General features: G+C 35.5%; 1 protein-coding gene across 2 annotated transcripts in view; it reads right to left on the bottom strand.

Moving 5' to 3' along the window:
• LOC132105669 (semaphorin-3aa-like) overlaps positions 1-15,121 on the bottom strand; it is a 112,183-nt gene that overhangs the window by 13,800 nt on the left and 83,262 nt on the right. For both annotated transcript variants that reach the window (XM_059510951.1, XM_059510950.1), the window contains 2 exons: positions 5,038-5,198; positions 3,901-3,963 (listed from right to left, as the gene is read on the bottom strand). In XM_059510951.1, the coding sequence (XP_059366934.1) occupies positions 3,901-3,963; positions 5,038-5,196 (222 nt within the window). In that variant the 5' untranslated portion in view covers positions 5,197-5,198. The remainder of the gene's footprint in view (positions 1-3,900; positions 3,964-5,037; positions 5,199-15,121) is intronic.

Below are 15,121 nucleotides of genomic sequence, written 5' to 3'. Positions count from 1 at the left end.
CGCCACACGACAGCCAATCAGATCGCTGCTCACACATATGTGTGACCCATCTTGGTCAACCCACACAAAGGCACTTTAGTGTTTCAATATAATGACTTTTCCAAGCTAAAGGAAATGTGTGTATTTCTAACATAATAATTCCACGTGCACTATAAAATTCATCCCTTCCTACAACAGGCGGAATGTTTTAAGTTTCCCATGGCTGGTATTGTTTTTAAGGCCCTCGCCTGCTGCGACAGAGCCAAGTGTGGTGTTCACGTGAGAGAAAGGTGGCTGAACTGGCACTCTTCGAAGTTTACTATGTATACAAACCTCAAGTTGTAATAACTGGGTGGTGTAGTGTAATTACAGTGTAACTACTGTGTAATTAGACACATATAACCCTGCTGTTTTATCTTCAAGGTCCATAAACAAAGGACCTGCTTCGCGGCCAAAGCTGTGAAGCAGAAAAGTGAGTGTACTTTCATAAGAGTGAGAGATATATGATACCCTTTCAGATAAGATAAGCAAAGAGTGTTGGGGATTACGATTTAGACACATCTGTAATTACGTACAATACTAACAACACAGTAGTGACTAATTTAATTCACACATGAGTGAAGTCATGAAAAGATAATAACAGTATAGGGCTTGTCAATGTCAAACCTAACGCACAGTTATAAAAAAAATAAAAATAATGCAGCTACTGTAGATTAGCCTGCACCAATCTGGAAAAATTGTAAATATATTAACAGGGTTTTACATGATTAGTTAACAGAAATTTAAATATTCAGAACTTCACTGTAACATCAGTGCAATTTTAAATTCTTGATAACAGAACATATGATTTTAAAATAGTCATGCTGTACTGTGTCATTAAATTATGAAAATAGCTTCATTATAGTGATTTGTGCTCACTTTGGCTGGGATCACATGCGATTAATCACATCCAAAATAAAACCTTGTATATATATATACATATATATATATATATATATATATATATATATATATACACATACATATATATATATATATATATATATATATATATATATACGTACATATATATATATATATATATATATATATATATATATATATATATATATGTGTGTGTGTGTGTGTGTGTTTATATATACTTTTTCATATTTATAAATGTCAATTTTTTTAATATTTATAAATGTCAATATTTCTTAAATATTAATATATTTGTAATTTATACACATAAATATACACAGCATACACAAATATTTATGTAAACTAGCTTTTATTGTGGATGCAATTAATAACGATTAATCGATTTAATTCATAATGATTTTTTAAAGATGACTCAACCCAGAGTAGATTTCACAAATTTAAGTATGAAATGGCAAAGTAACTACATTTAAAAGTATTAAAAAACAACAAATAAACAAATGATTAAAAATATATTACAAAACAAGTGACTTAAAGTAAAAGCAAATCGGTAAATCAGCAAATACAAAAAAAAAAAAAAACTAGATAATTTATAAAATGAATACTAAATTAATATTTTACAAAGAATGCTGAGGAAGTAAAAATATATATGGAACTACAGTGATTCAAAAGTGCCGGTATGTGGACATCACAGTATTACAGTTGATTCATAAACATGCATAAGATATATTTAAGACCACTTACACAGCTAATATTTGTGATTCCCTGCATAATGTTGTTACACAGTATACAGTTGTCAACTACAGCAACTAGCAGCCACGAGTACACTAACCCACACTCAGCATTTTTTATAAAGCTCTTCATTATCATAAGTATTTAATAAGTGAAGTGAATCTCACTAATTCTTTGTAAATAATGCATTTATTGTAAATATATAGTACTGAGACTTGAATGAATAGTTATGAAGAGTGCTGCTGAGATATTTAACCCTCGTCTAACATGAATCACCCAGAGTTTCGACCGAGCAGCGGGGCAGTTGTACCAGCTGTCGTTTTGGGCTTGTTTTTGCCTCGACTGGCCAAGCCAAATGTGAGAATGAAGAGATTTATGGTTGCGGAGAAGGAAATGCGCTGGTAATACCCTAATCAAGCATTCATGCTCGCTCGCTAGCAGCTTTCAACAACTCTGTCTCCAGAAAAAACATTTTCACAGCACGCAAATGCCATTATTCTGAGCTGGTGAATTTGTGTGTATGTTACGCCAGATAAACCCTTCATAGCCGGTGCCAAAAGCTATGGTTCCTTTAGGATGCATGTGGTAAACACGTGATTTATGCACCTCATTGCAATATCAGGTGAATTTATTTAAGGGTGTACATCTCAGAAGTAGGTCTGGTGAGTTATCTGTAATAATCCTGCTCTCCTTCTGCCCCACCATCTCAGCAGGAACCCAGCCGTGAAATTACCATCAGAAACAACACACACACGTACAGAGCGAGCGAGAGCCGGGTTGATAAATAAACCATTTCTGTTTTAAAGAAGGGCCAAGGGTTGCTGGATCTAAACACAGTATATAAACTCTCGAGAGGAACAGACGAGCGTGTGCACCAGCAAAACTCCTTCGCTAAAGGCAGCCGTGATCAATCAAGCCAAAGTGCACATGCAACACCCGGCCTGAGTAATGCAGGTCACACATACACATATAGTAAAGGTTCTTTAATGAACCCTTTTCTTATCATGAATCATTTTTCATGTCCATGGTGCTTTAGAAAACCATCAAGAACCATGTTAATGGTGCTTTAGAGATGAAAAAAACTCTTGATAGTTTTTCAGATCAGTGTATTGGTTATAGCTACACTAAGAAAATGAGTAGAAACGATTTTCACTTTGAATTCTATGGAAGCCCGTTTCCACCACTAAATAAAAAAGGTTATTTCATGTTTTTATCTCACAATTCTGACTTTTTCTCTTTTTAGTTGCGAGTTGAAGTCACAATTCTGATATAAACTCATTGCAAGTAAAGAAAAGTCAGAATAGCAGAATATAAACTCACAATTGTGTCACAAATGTGAGCTATAAACTTTCAATTATTATAAAAAAAGGTCTGAATTGAAGGTATTCTGTGGCTGCTCTCTCTTTCTTACCTTTTTATAATCTGAAGAATGTTATAATCTTCAGATGTTAAAGGTTCTTTATGGAACCATTAAGACAAAAATGTTCTTCTATGGCATTGTAAAACACCTTCGTTTTTAAGAGTGTATTAAATTTTACAAACAATTACATAGAATAGACAAGTAACTCATTAAATTAAACATTACATTTAGTAGAAAAACTATAATAGCGTTTTTTGTACAAATAAAAAGTTTTTGTAAAACTAAAAAATCTTAAAAATAATTTTTTACAGTGGGCCTAGATGAACTCTACACACTTTTCAGCTATTTTGTCTGGTGATTCTGGAAAAATTCAGGGGAATATTTTTCCATTATTTATACATTATGGCCACTTGAAAAAAATTCTCTCACCAAGGCTACATTTAATAATAAATAAAATACAGTAAAACCGGTAATACCAGGAAATGTTCTCTATTTTAATATATTTTAAAATGTAATTTATTTCTGCCATGGCAAAGCTACATTTTCAGCAGTCATTACTAGTCAGTCTTCAGGGTTATATGAACCTTGAGAAATATTATCAATGTTAAAAACTGTTCCTTAATATTTGTGTGAAAACCATAATACATTTTTATCAAGATTCTTTTATGATAAAATGTTCTAAAGCATCTAACAGCATTTACTTTAAACATAATTTTTTAAACATTTAAAAAGTCCTTATTATCACTTCTGATCGATTGCTGAATGAAATTATTAATTTCTTTCTTTCAAAAACAAAAAACAAAAAAAAACCTTTGAATATTTCTGAAGTGAGTCACATACCCTAAATATGCCCAAAAGATCAATGTAGTTTGATGCAGTTCTGATTTCAAAGGAAGTTTGCCCACACTTACCCCAAGGTCTTTTCCAGCCCACTTGCATTCATCGCGTTTGGAAGGTGTGGCAGGCCAGGCGATCTATAAAGCAAGAATAGAGAGAAGGTGTGAGAATATGTGCAGAGCGAACACAATGAACTGTAAATGACTGACTAAGGCACTCAGCATGAAACCTGGCTGTAAAATAATCAATGACTGCTGCCTGCCGTCCTTCTGCCACCTCCATCTGTGACGGCGATGAAGACAGAGGATAAAAACTACCATTCCTCTTATCCAGGGATCACACGATAGATACACACACACATACACAGGCCTGCAAAGTGTTTTTTATTCTGTGTTATCTTCCTCTAAGTTCTGCTTAGGTATTCTGTCTGTGAAAGTAATTTGGTTAATTGCGATAATTTGCCAAGTTCCTATCTTTAAACTATGGCATTGGTGAAGTATGCATGATTTCTGTGTGTGTTCAATTAAAGCCAGCTTTAACCCTTGAAAGGAGCAAATGTAAAGCAAAAGGTCTGCATCATCCAGGATAAAGAAAGAATAAAAGCATGAAAAAGAAAGAGGAAACCAAAGTAATGGAATCCAGAGAGAGAAAGAAAGAGTGATTGAGAGATAGAAAGAGAAGCATTACGCTGCAGATATGATCAGGGAATGAAAAACAGAGGGAGGCAAGCTGAGATCAAATGGGCAGATGGAAAGAAGGAGAAAGTTGTGCAACTAATAAGAGTGAGATGGACGTCTCTGATGACCCTGGGTTTCTCCGACACACTCCATAAAATCCCTCACCAATCATTCTTGCTAAATGCAGACAGAGGGAAACACCATGAATTACCATTCACAAAATATTTTACTGCTAAAATGTGACATGTTTCCAAGGTAAGCAGGATATTCAGCTTGAATAATGGAAGGGCACAGTTTGATTTGATCATGAAAAATTTAGTTTCTATATATATATATATAAAAAAAAACTCATGAACTTAGCTCATGATTAACAAGCTGTGTGGCCTAAGTGACATGGTGTTCGAAGAGGATTTTGACCTATTAATTTAAATAAGAAGACTCTTCAAATAGCATGCAATATTAATCACTCACAATAAGACTAGAAACATCCATTCATCTATGCTGATGTTAAGGCAAGCCAGTGCGGTATGTCACCTGTTTGACGTCTCTGTTGATGTTGACCAGGTCAAAAGAGAAGATGTGATCCTCCGCTCCAACAAGTAATCTTCCTCTCTCCTCATCCATCAGGAACGTGTCGTAACCTGAACTGTTTGCCAACCCAGTGAAAGTCAGTAGATTACTGGATTCCAGCATTTCTGAAGGACAGAACAAAAAAAGAAGGCATACATAACTTAGAACTCATTTGTTCATTTGCTTTATAAAGCAGTAAACAGAACAATGCTTGTGTCAGGTTTGAAGAAATCCAACAAATAGGTCCCAAAATGCTCATAAATGTTATTTATACATACATACATACATACATAAAGGAAGGTACCAAAATGTATTGCTGATTATTTATTTATTATTACAAATTTAATTATGCACCTATTTATTTAAATTATAAATATTTCAAAATAACAGTTAACTTATTTTTGTGTGTGTCATGTTAGCAGACAACTTAATAAGTAGGCCCCATAATTTATTGCTAATAACGCTATATACTTTCATATATTCATTCATTTACTTAGGTTTAAAATTATTTTAAATACATTGCTGATATTGTAACATATTTTATATAAAATGTATTTAAATCTAAAATTTTTACATTTAAATAATTTTAAATAACAAATTGTATAAATATAAACTTAATATAAACACATTTTTAGTATAAATTACAATAAACACATTTTTTAAAATAATTTATTTAAATGTTTTTGTACACCTATTTCGAAAGTTATTTGTTGCACTTTCTGCATCTTTGAAAAACAACACTAATCATATGTTTAGTTACAATTTCTTTAAAACCACCTTGGTGTTTAGTGAACCACAACTGTATCTTTTCAAGCATAGCATGAAAAACTGCTGAGGAAAACACTGCATGAACAAATCACAAGGACCAAATCTAGTGTATGATCAGCTGACCCACGTAATCATTTATATGAGCTTAACACATGACTGAATAACCAAAATTGTCTGTGTGTGTGTGTGTGTGTGTGTGTGTGTGTGTGTGTGTGTGTGTGTGTGTGTGTGTGTGTGTTTGTGTGTGTGTGTGTGTGTGTGTGTGTGTTTGTGTGTGTGTTGGGTTTGAGGTAGTATCAGAACAGGTCTTAAACATGTTGGTGTATACAGCTTATTTAATAGTTCTTGTTCCACTTTGGCACTTACATCTACATTGCATAGTCTCTATAAAGCCAGAGGGCCTGATTTAGCATTTGTGTGCATAGAAACACTGCAACATCATAATACAAGAATCTGATACTAATGTAGTTTGCTGCATACATCTTTCAACACCAGCACTAAAAGCCTACTTTAAATTTGGGTGTGTCAAACTTATTTGCACAATAATTCTTAGTAAATCACTTGCAATACACCAGCTTAGGGACCACACGCAGTTTGTTAGATTGCACAAGACAAAATTAGTACAGCTTTATTTGGAATCCTAGTAACTCGGGTCAAAGGAATAGCTAATCAAGCAAAAACTGCTGTTGTTATGGCAGATACAGCCAAAGAAACTATCTGTTCAACCAGACACTGTGAAAATATAATGACCTGAGGCACAAAAATCTGCCAAATTTGTCACTCTCCCAGTGAGCAAGGAAACAAGGTTGGATAAAAGTAAGAGATGGCTGAAGGGAAAGAAAAGTGATGAGGAGATGAAGTGAGAAAGATAAGGAAGAGGTGAAAGAGAGAAATGGCTTTGGAAAAGAGCTTGCAGGAGCCACCCGCCAGAACATCTGCTCATGGGAGAGGGTGAGGTCAACATCTCTAAAATGTTTCTGCAACACACACACGAATCATAATCAACAGTGACACACCAAGACTGCAGCTCCTCTCCAGAGCCGAGATCAATCCGCTCCTATAGTAGCCATCTATGTTTCTCGCCACTAAGATTCTGGACAACTGTGTGGTTGTGGGAGAGGGAGAGCGCGAGCAAGGGAAAGCGTTAAGGAGAAACAGACCATCCTTCCTTTGCCTGTGTCAATAACGGTGCATATCAAATGTAGAACAGCATTCCCGCAGGACCGAATGCAGAACAGGCACGGTTCAGTCTGTCCGTTCCTGCTCAATTCGTTCTCTGCTTCTAACACGAGAGTTTCATTAAGCGATCGCAAGCAATATTCAGATTTATAAACAGATGCCAGGCCTGTCTGACAGACTCCGGCTGAGTCACAATATTGAGCAAGTTTTCTTTTATGCAAGACGATACATACAGAAGGGTCTTTTATCACCTTGAAAGGGTTTATTTAAATAATATCACATGAGAAAAATATCTATATCAGCACTCCGATAGAGACAAATTTTATTGGTTAACTTGCACTAAAGTGTAAAAGTTGTTGTTTGTTGTTTTTTTGTCAGTATGAGTCTATTTAAAATAAATTATATATTTTTTAAAACTTTCCATTCTTCACAGAAACCTGAAAAAAAAATAAAAATAAGAAATACATCCACAACAAATTAGCATATTAAGTTGATTTCTGAAGGATCATGTGACACTGACGACTGAAGTAATGATGCTGACATTGTAGCTTTTCCATCACAAGCAATAAATTAAATGTTAAAATTTATTAAAATAGAAAACGGCTATTTTAAATTGTAATAATATTATTTCACAACATTACTGTTTTTACAGTTTTTGTAATCAAAGAAATGCAGCCTTTGTGAGAAAAAGAGACTTCTATTGAAAACATTAAATATTTTACCAACCCAAAACTTATTAAAGGCTGCCAAACAAATAACTAAATGGAGATGAAAACAGAGGTTGCGAAGTAATACAAGAGACATCAAACTATGAAATAGATTCTTAGGGTCAAAAATTTATAATAAAGTTAGCTAAACCGTGTACAAAAATATTTGACAGCAGAAAGTCATAAATGACAAATCAGAAATTAAGCATCCCAGAGAAGTGTTTAATTAATGACAAGCAAACTTCGGTAAGATACAAAGCACTGCATATTCAGAAATCTATCTATATACTGGTGCTTAAAGAACCCAGAACCCATTCAACTGACATGAAGAACATGAAGAACGTTATATCATGCAGAACCACATAATCAACTCAAGAAGCCAATTCAGTAAATCAAGGTTCTTGAGTAGAAGAATCTAAAGGAATTTCTGGCCGGTGCTGCTACTGGCAAACACATTTAATAAGAAATATTAATGGTCAAAAGTAAATTGCATTCAGGAAATAAAAGAAAGCCACACTTATTCCTTCTTGCCAGACTTCAGGGGAGGCCTAAAAGAACATAGAAGGACATCTCATCTTTCTTTTCTTTTCTCACTCCCCTGACTCTATTATTCTCACTCATCTAGTCTTTGCATCAGTCCATGTGCCAAATATTCTTATTCTTAGCCTCTCTTTTCTCTGCCAGTGTCTGTATTACTGCCGTTAAGTGTACTTCTCCAAAGCCTCAGTCTCCTGCCATTCTGGCTCAAGATCTGACGGCCGCGTCTGGCACTTTCACTATTCCCCTGCTCAAAGTGATTGACTGGTGCTTGAACTCTGAAGACCATTTCTTAAAACGCTGCCTTGGCTAGACCATCACAAAAGGTAGCCGTCATATGGTCCATGATCACACAAACACACACACTTTATCCGGGGATTCATCAACCTGGATAGGAGCTTAAATGGAGTAAATGGAGTGTGAGATTTAAAAAAGGAAGTTAAACAAATGTCTCTCACTCTTTCTCAGTCTCTCTCCATCCTGCAGACTGAGAACAGTGCTGTCAACTCTTTATATATCATATAAAAGTCTCGCATTCACTTAATATATCTAAAAGGGCTCGAGTGGTAGAGCACTGTGTTAGCAGCGCAAGGTTGTGTGTTCGATTCCCAGGGAACACGTTAGGTAAAAACTGAATGCACTTTTGAAATCGCTTTGGATAAAAGTGTCTGCTAAATTTTTTTTTTTTTTTTTTACAAAAATATATTAAACTTATATTAAACTCATGAAATGTGTGTAGAATTTTTTTAATATAAATTATAAAAACATACATATATAAAACAGTCAACCTCACTAATCAATTAGTTGACCAATTAGATGATTAGGTTATTCACATGCCTAAAATAAGTTGATTAAAGAACAAAAATGTAAAAGCAGTATGTCCAACACAACCCACATGAATTACAGAACAGACCAGTGTTTGGGAAGTGAAAATGAGTGCAAAACTAATAATACACACAGTCTAAAGGACAAAAAGCAGTTTTGGATTTTAGTGAGGGTATACAGTTACGTATCTCTGCATCTGTGTGTGTGTGTTTCAGAGACGGGAAAGTGTGTGTAAAAGCTGCTGCCTCGGGCTACCAGCCGCCCCAGGAGAGAAAGGGAAGTGAGGAAAGAAGGTATAAAAAGTGAAAGAGTCCTGCAGATGGTTTGGGGCGCTACCTGTTTATTTAAGCCAGAACAATGGCACGCTTCAAAACACACGTCGTCGAACGTGACACGGTTTTGGCAAAAGTGCTCCTTCTCTCTGTTTTCTCAATGGGCTAAGTGTGTGGTTCAGTCTTGTCGGTTTTGTGCTTGAGAGAACTTTGATTTTAGAAACAGAAATTGCTTAACACGCTCTGGGATATGAATAAGCCCGAAGTTTCGCTTCATTTTAACTTGCTCTCGCATGCCGCAGGTTTTGGTAAGTTTCCCCAGTAACCGTGCTGGAGCTCATTCTGCTGGATTGACAGCTGAGTGCAGGATGACATTTAATTCCACTGACACCAACAGGAAACTTAATCACTGTGTCAAATTTATGCACATTAGTTTTAATAAAAGATGCCCTTGTATGAACTGATTTATGTAACGGCCAACTGGCTAAAATTGCCATTCACAAAGCCAAATGGTAAGAAAAAGAGTGATGCTTTTTGCAAGACGATTGTGGAAATGAATTTGTTCATCTTAACAATGAATCTTGACAATGACAAAAAAATCTTAAAAGTACACAAAAAAGTACTTCTACCCAAAATTCTGAAGGTTAACGAAGACATACAACAGTTTGTATGAGTTTTTATTCACAAATAAACATTGGTTTGTTCATGAAAGCTCATGATAAAGTAGTGATGTCAAATTTTTCTAATTCTTTCCAGTTCACTAATTTGATTTTCTGAATGAATCACTTGACTCACTAAATTCTCTTGACTCAATGATCCAGTCACGGTGTTTAAATGCCCACTGGAGAAGATTATCAGTGAAAAATAAATTACATCTTGGTTTGTATTGCATTGCAAACTATTAAAAATATCTGCTTTTATCTTTCACAAAAGAAAAACAAAATCATACAGGATTGGAGTAACATAAAGCTAAGAAAATAATCACAAGAATTAAAAATTTTCTCTGAACTATCCTTTTAAAATTATCCTTATTGCAGTTTCTTTTAAATAAAATAAAGTGGTTTCAATTGATAAAAATAAACTCTTTCATGTTACAAGAGGCCTTATTAAACAGAATTGTTTTTTAGCTTAAAACATAAGCATCTCTGCCAAAACTGTAAATGTCATGTTGTCAGTGGCTGCATTTATGCACTTCCTTCTGTTGCACTCTAAGCCTGAAAGTCTGTCTGCGCACGCCACTAAAAACCAGCGCTCTCGCTGATGTCCTTTGTTGCAGAATGCAACACAATATTTGTGCGCGACCACATGAGATTCCTGTGTTGCCCTGATCCACAGAGAGAGGGGAGAGTATGTGGAACCATTTAATTACCCCTGAATCTGCTCGCGACATGACGGGTGAACCGCAGAGTCTGTTTAAAACTGGCCCCCGGCCACAGACCATGCAGAGAAAGCACAATCCGCTCTCCACAGCTCCAGATGACACACAAAACACAGAACATGTACAGAAAGAGACTGACAGCCAGAGATAATGTGACATTAAAACAAATAGTCAAGAGACGAGGTTAACAAGAGTGAAAGTGAGAGACACAGTCCTGAAAGAGAGCTACATACACATTTTTACAGAACTTTTATTCACTTCTAGTTCTCTTATAAGTGTTTTTTTTTTTTTTTTGATGATGATGATGATAAAAACTTGCTGCTTTTTTAGGTTCTTTCTGATGACTGAGCCATCAATATTGACTTGAACTGACAGAAATACCGCCTTTACAAGCAGAGCTCCAGACTTATGAACCAGTTCTTTTTAATTAAAGTTATTTTTAAAAAAATCCCAAAAGCTTCAAACTTTCTCACATGTTCATTTGAATCAGACTCTCTTGGTTAGTGAATCATTCAGAGATGTTACTGAGTTCATACTAAGTCTCTCATGTAACTGGAAGTGATTTTTTCAATAAGATTTTTTTTTTTTTGGTACGATTCGCAAGGGACCATATTATGATATAGTCTACTAAACATTAGGATTGTTTAGTATATACATTTGCCAATACTTTTACAGGACAACATGTAAAAAAGTATAACAAATAAATTACTAAACCTTTTTTTATTAATTAAGTAAATACAAAGTGATGCTGGAAATTGTTAACTCCTTTTGTCTAGAGCCCTGACAAGCAAACAAGTACTCTACTAATACACATAGCCACTTAAGTCATACGAAATCTGACTCGTCTGGAAATGCTTGTCTAAGGACACCATTGAAATTCAATAACAGGTGCACATCTTCCCAATACACTGCACTCAGTATCTAGTCAGTAACCTAATACACAACATATGACACAAAGGTGTAAACACACACTGCATCTGAATAACAAAACACTCTGCTTATTAATAACTATGTGTAATGAAAAGGAAGCTAAATGTGCCAATCACTGAGCCAAGTGGTTTCTGAGGGTCATTAAAGGAGTCTAACATCTAATAGGGCCAACAGAAGATTTAACACAACAGGATGTGATACGTAAAAAGGTCAATAAGGACGAAGCCCTTCCACAGCCACAGAGTAAATAATTCATGCGACAGAAAGACTTCAGGTGACCTTCAAGTTCTTACAGCACTCCAGACAGAAGAGAGCAAAATAGAGCGAGAGAGTGAATGAGAGGAAGGACATGAAATATAAAATATACACACACACAGAATCATAGATAAAAACTAACGAGCTACTTTTCCAAGAAGCCGTGAACAACAAGACGACAATATACACTATCAAATGTTTTCAGCCTTCATCTCATAATGAAGCTTTGGGAAATCCAGATATTTTTTGTGAATCAGTTCATTCAGATGATTAAGTAAATAAATAATTTACAAAAGAGTATTCTAACTGCCATTTAAAATATAGATACAGTAGGTGCTTAAAAAAAATGGAGCCCCGTCCATGACATGCAGAAGAAGACAAAAAATAGATACTGTGGCCACAAATTAGTAATTTGAACACTGATTTTAGTTCATATTTACATAAACTTAGGTCACATAACTACTAATAAAGTCTCTTGCTTTAATATAGTTGACTAATTTAACTACAATAAAAAAAAATTACTAAAATGTGAGAATAAAAACATATTATAAAATTATTTTAAATGGGGTATTTTTTTTTACATTTTAAATGCCTTCAATGTAATTAATAATAATAAGAGTTTAACTGTAACAACTATCTAATAATAAAAGTAGCTTCATTATGTGAGAATTAGAGAAAAAGAGAGATAGAGCGAGACAAAAGAAACAGAGAAAGACAGAGATCTACTTCTGGTGAAGTGGGTGAAAACAGACAGGCAAGAGACTGATGCAGATGAGGCCGTGAGAGAAACCAACATCATTCCCAGCCTCTCCATATAATCATTCCCATCCACCCCAAATCCTGGCCCGACGCCAGCTTGCACTTCACCCGGCAGCCAGTGAACAACCCGCTATTATAGGATGCCTCCAGTCTGCGTCCAGTGCGGTCGGGCGCGGAGTGTCTATTTCGGAAGATTTGAGCTGAATTCCGATGACTCGCAGTCTCTCTTCGTCACAGTGTCGCCAATCCCAATCAATCCCAGGAGGCCATGAGGCAGGGTAATGAAATGGGAAGCCTGGTAATTACGCTGTAGTGAGTAATTATCAGGTTGTTTCACAAGCACTTTAAAGTCCCCGATGCACCATTTTACCGGTGTGTGACAATGGGATGGCCTTTTTCATAAAGGGACCCCCCCATCAGAGGCGTGTGTCCGCATTTTGCCACCTGCAGGGGGCAGTGTCTTCATATGCACTGACCACCTCCACCCTAATCTGGCATCTCACATGGTATTTATGTGGGGTTTTTGGGCACACATGGACCCTGTAACCCACTGCTAATCCTACAGTGTGAATTCACAACCTCGTAACCACAAGTTTGAGATCCGAAAGGCAATCTGACAAGCATGTGAAGGCATATCCCACAACGTACTGACAGATGAACGGGCCGCTGATAGCTCTGACAAGAGCAATTTTCACAGACGGCAGTTTAAAGCGTACGAGGGGAATAAAGAGAACACATAGTGCTGGTATAATACTAATACTAAGATGGATCTCTCCGTCTGTGATCGTCCGACTGCCCTCCCCAGAGGCTGAACGACTGAATTGCAAACTCTATGCGCAACTCATGATAAATTGTGTGTGTGTGTGTGTGTGTGTGTGTGAGAAAAAGATAGCCTTTCCCCTTCTCAGCACTCGTTGGAGAGTACGTCTCTGGAGAACATGTCTGCGCGTTTATTTGGCTTAATTACTATGCTGCATTCACAGGGGGAGTGAGAATGAATGACACTTCACTTAACGACTATCCTCTCCTGGCCAACTACTGTCTGCCCACCGCCTTCATTAAAACAGCCGCTCTCTTCCCCTCCCGCTCCCTCTTTGCCACTCTTCCTCCATCCTTTCCTCTCTCTCGTTTTAACACTCAGACACTGTGTGGGTGTGAACAGCGATCTGTCATACTGCAGAGCATCAAAAGAGCCATCAAGCACCTGTGGACTATGCCTCTCCATTACACACATACACACACAAACAGCTCTATCACCATGGCCAGGTGTCTAATTATCTAAGCCTGCCTCCATTCTCACACATCTTGCTGGCCAAAAACACAGACACATTTCTGTCTCACACACACATATAATGTCTCTCTCACAATAATCCAATAGGAAAACAAGTTATTCTACAGTACAACTTACTGTATGTGAGGCCTTTCTTCATACTGATCTTCATATTTATAATAATAAAAATGTTTAAATGTATGTTTTCAAATAATTTAATATTCTCTCTCTCTCTCTCTCTCTCTCTATATATATATATATATACAGTATATATATCTGTATCTATCTATCTATCTATATATATAAATAAATAAAGTATATATATATATATATATATATACACACACACACACACACAATATATACCTACACACTATATATATATAAATATTTTACTATTATACATATACATATTATATATATATACATACAAACACACATATGTATACACACAGTATATTTTCATATATATTTATAATACATAAATAATAACATTTAATGGCAGCAAAAATATAGGATTTCAAAATGTCTTATTTTTAATATTATATCAATATTATATAAATACAATGTACAATTTTATGACAGAAAATGAGATTGACGAACAAATGTTGTATCAAAAGCAATTATTTATAGTAATATTTGTTCAAAATTCCCTCTTTAACAATTATTAAAAAGGGAAACTTTTCTTTTACAAGGCTGTCAGTAGATTTTGGCGGTAGAATGACTTGAAATGATATGTTACTATTTCCATGATACTAGTCTTGTATTTCTGTGTGCTAACTGCTCTTTAGACATTATCTGGTGATCAAATTAGTCTTAACACACCTGAATAAAATGCTACAACAGACTGTTTTCTAACCAGACATAAAGCGTTAAAGTAACAAGCGATTAAAACTTTTTGCTCATATCTAACAACGAGCGACAGGACATTTGACATTTTATCAAATTATTAGATATGAATGTGTGTGGCATCACACTGCAGCTGCCCTGCTCTAGAGATCCCATTTGTCCGAAATCCTCTTCCACACAAGTGTTACACAAACACCAATTATCATTTGATTGGCGGTGGCTGTGTTACATCACACAGCATTTTCGAAATCATTGGAAACATAGAGTTTGTTCTCAGTTTAAGATGATTCAGAATTCAGTAAAAAATTAAAATAGTATC

Source organism: Carassius carassius, chromosome 26 (genome assembly GCF_963082965.1).
Source record: "Carassius carassius chromosome 26, fCarCar2.1, whole genome shotgun sequence".
NCBI classification, from domain to species: Eukaryota; Metazoa; Chordata; class Actinopteri; order Cypriniformes; family Cyprinidae; genus Carassius; species Carassius carassius.
Note: the sequence above shows the minus strand (reverse complement) of the source record. Positions and strands in the feature narration are given on the sequence as shown.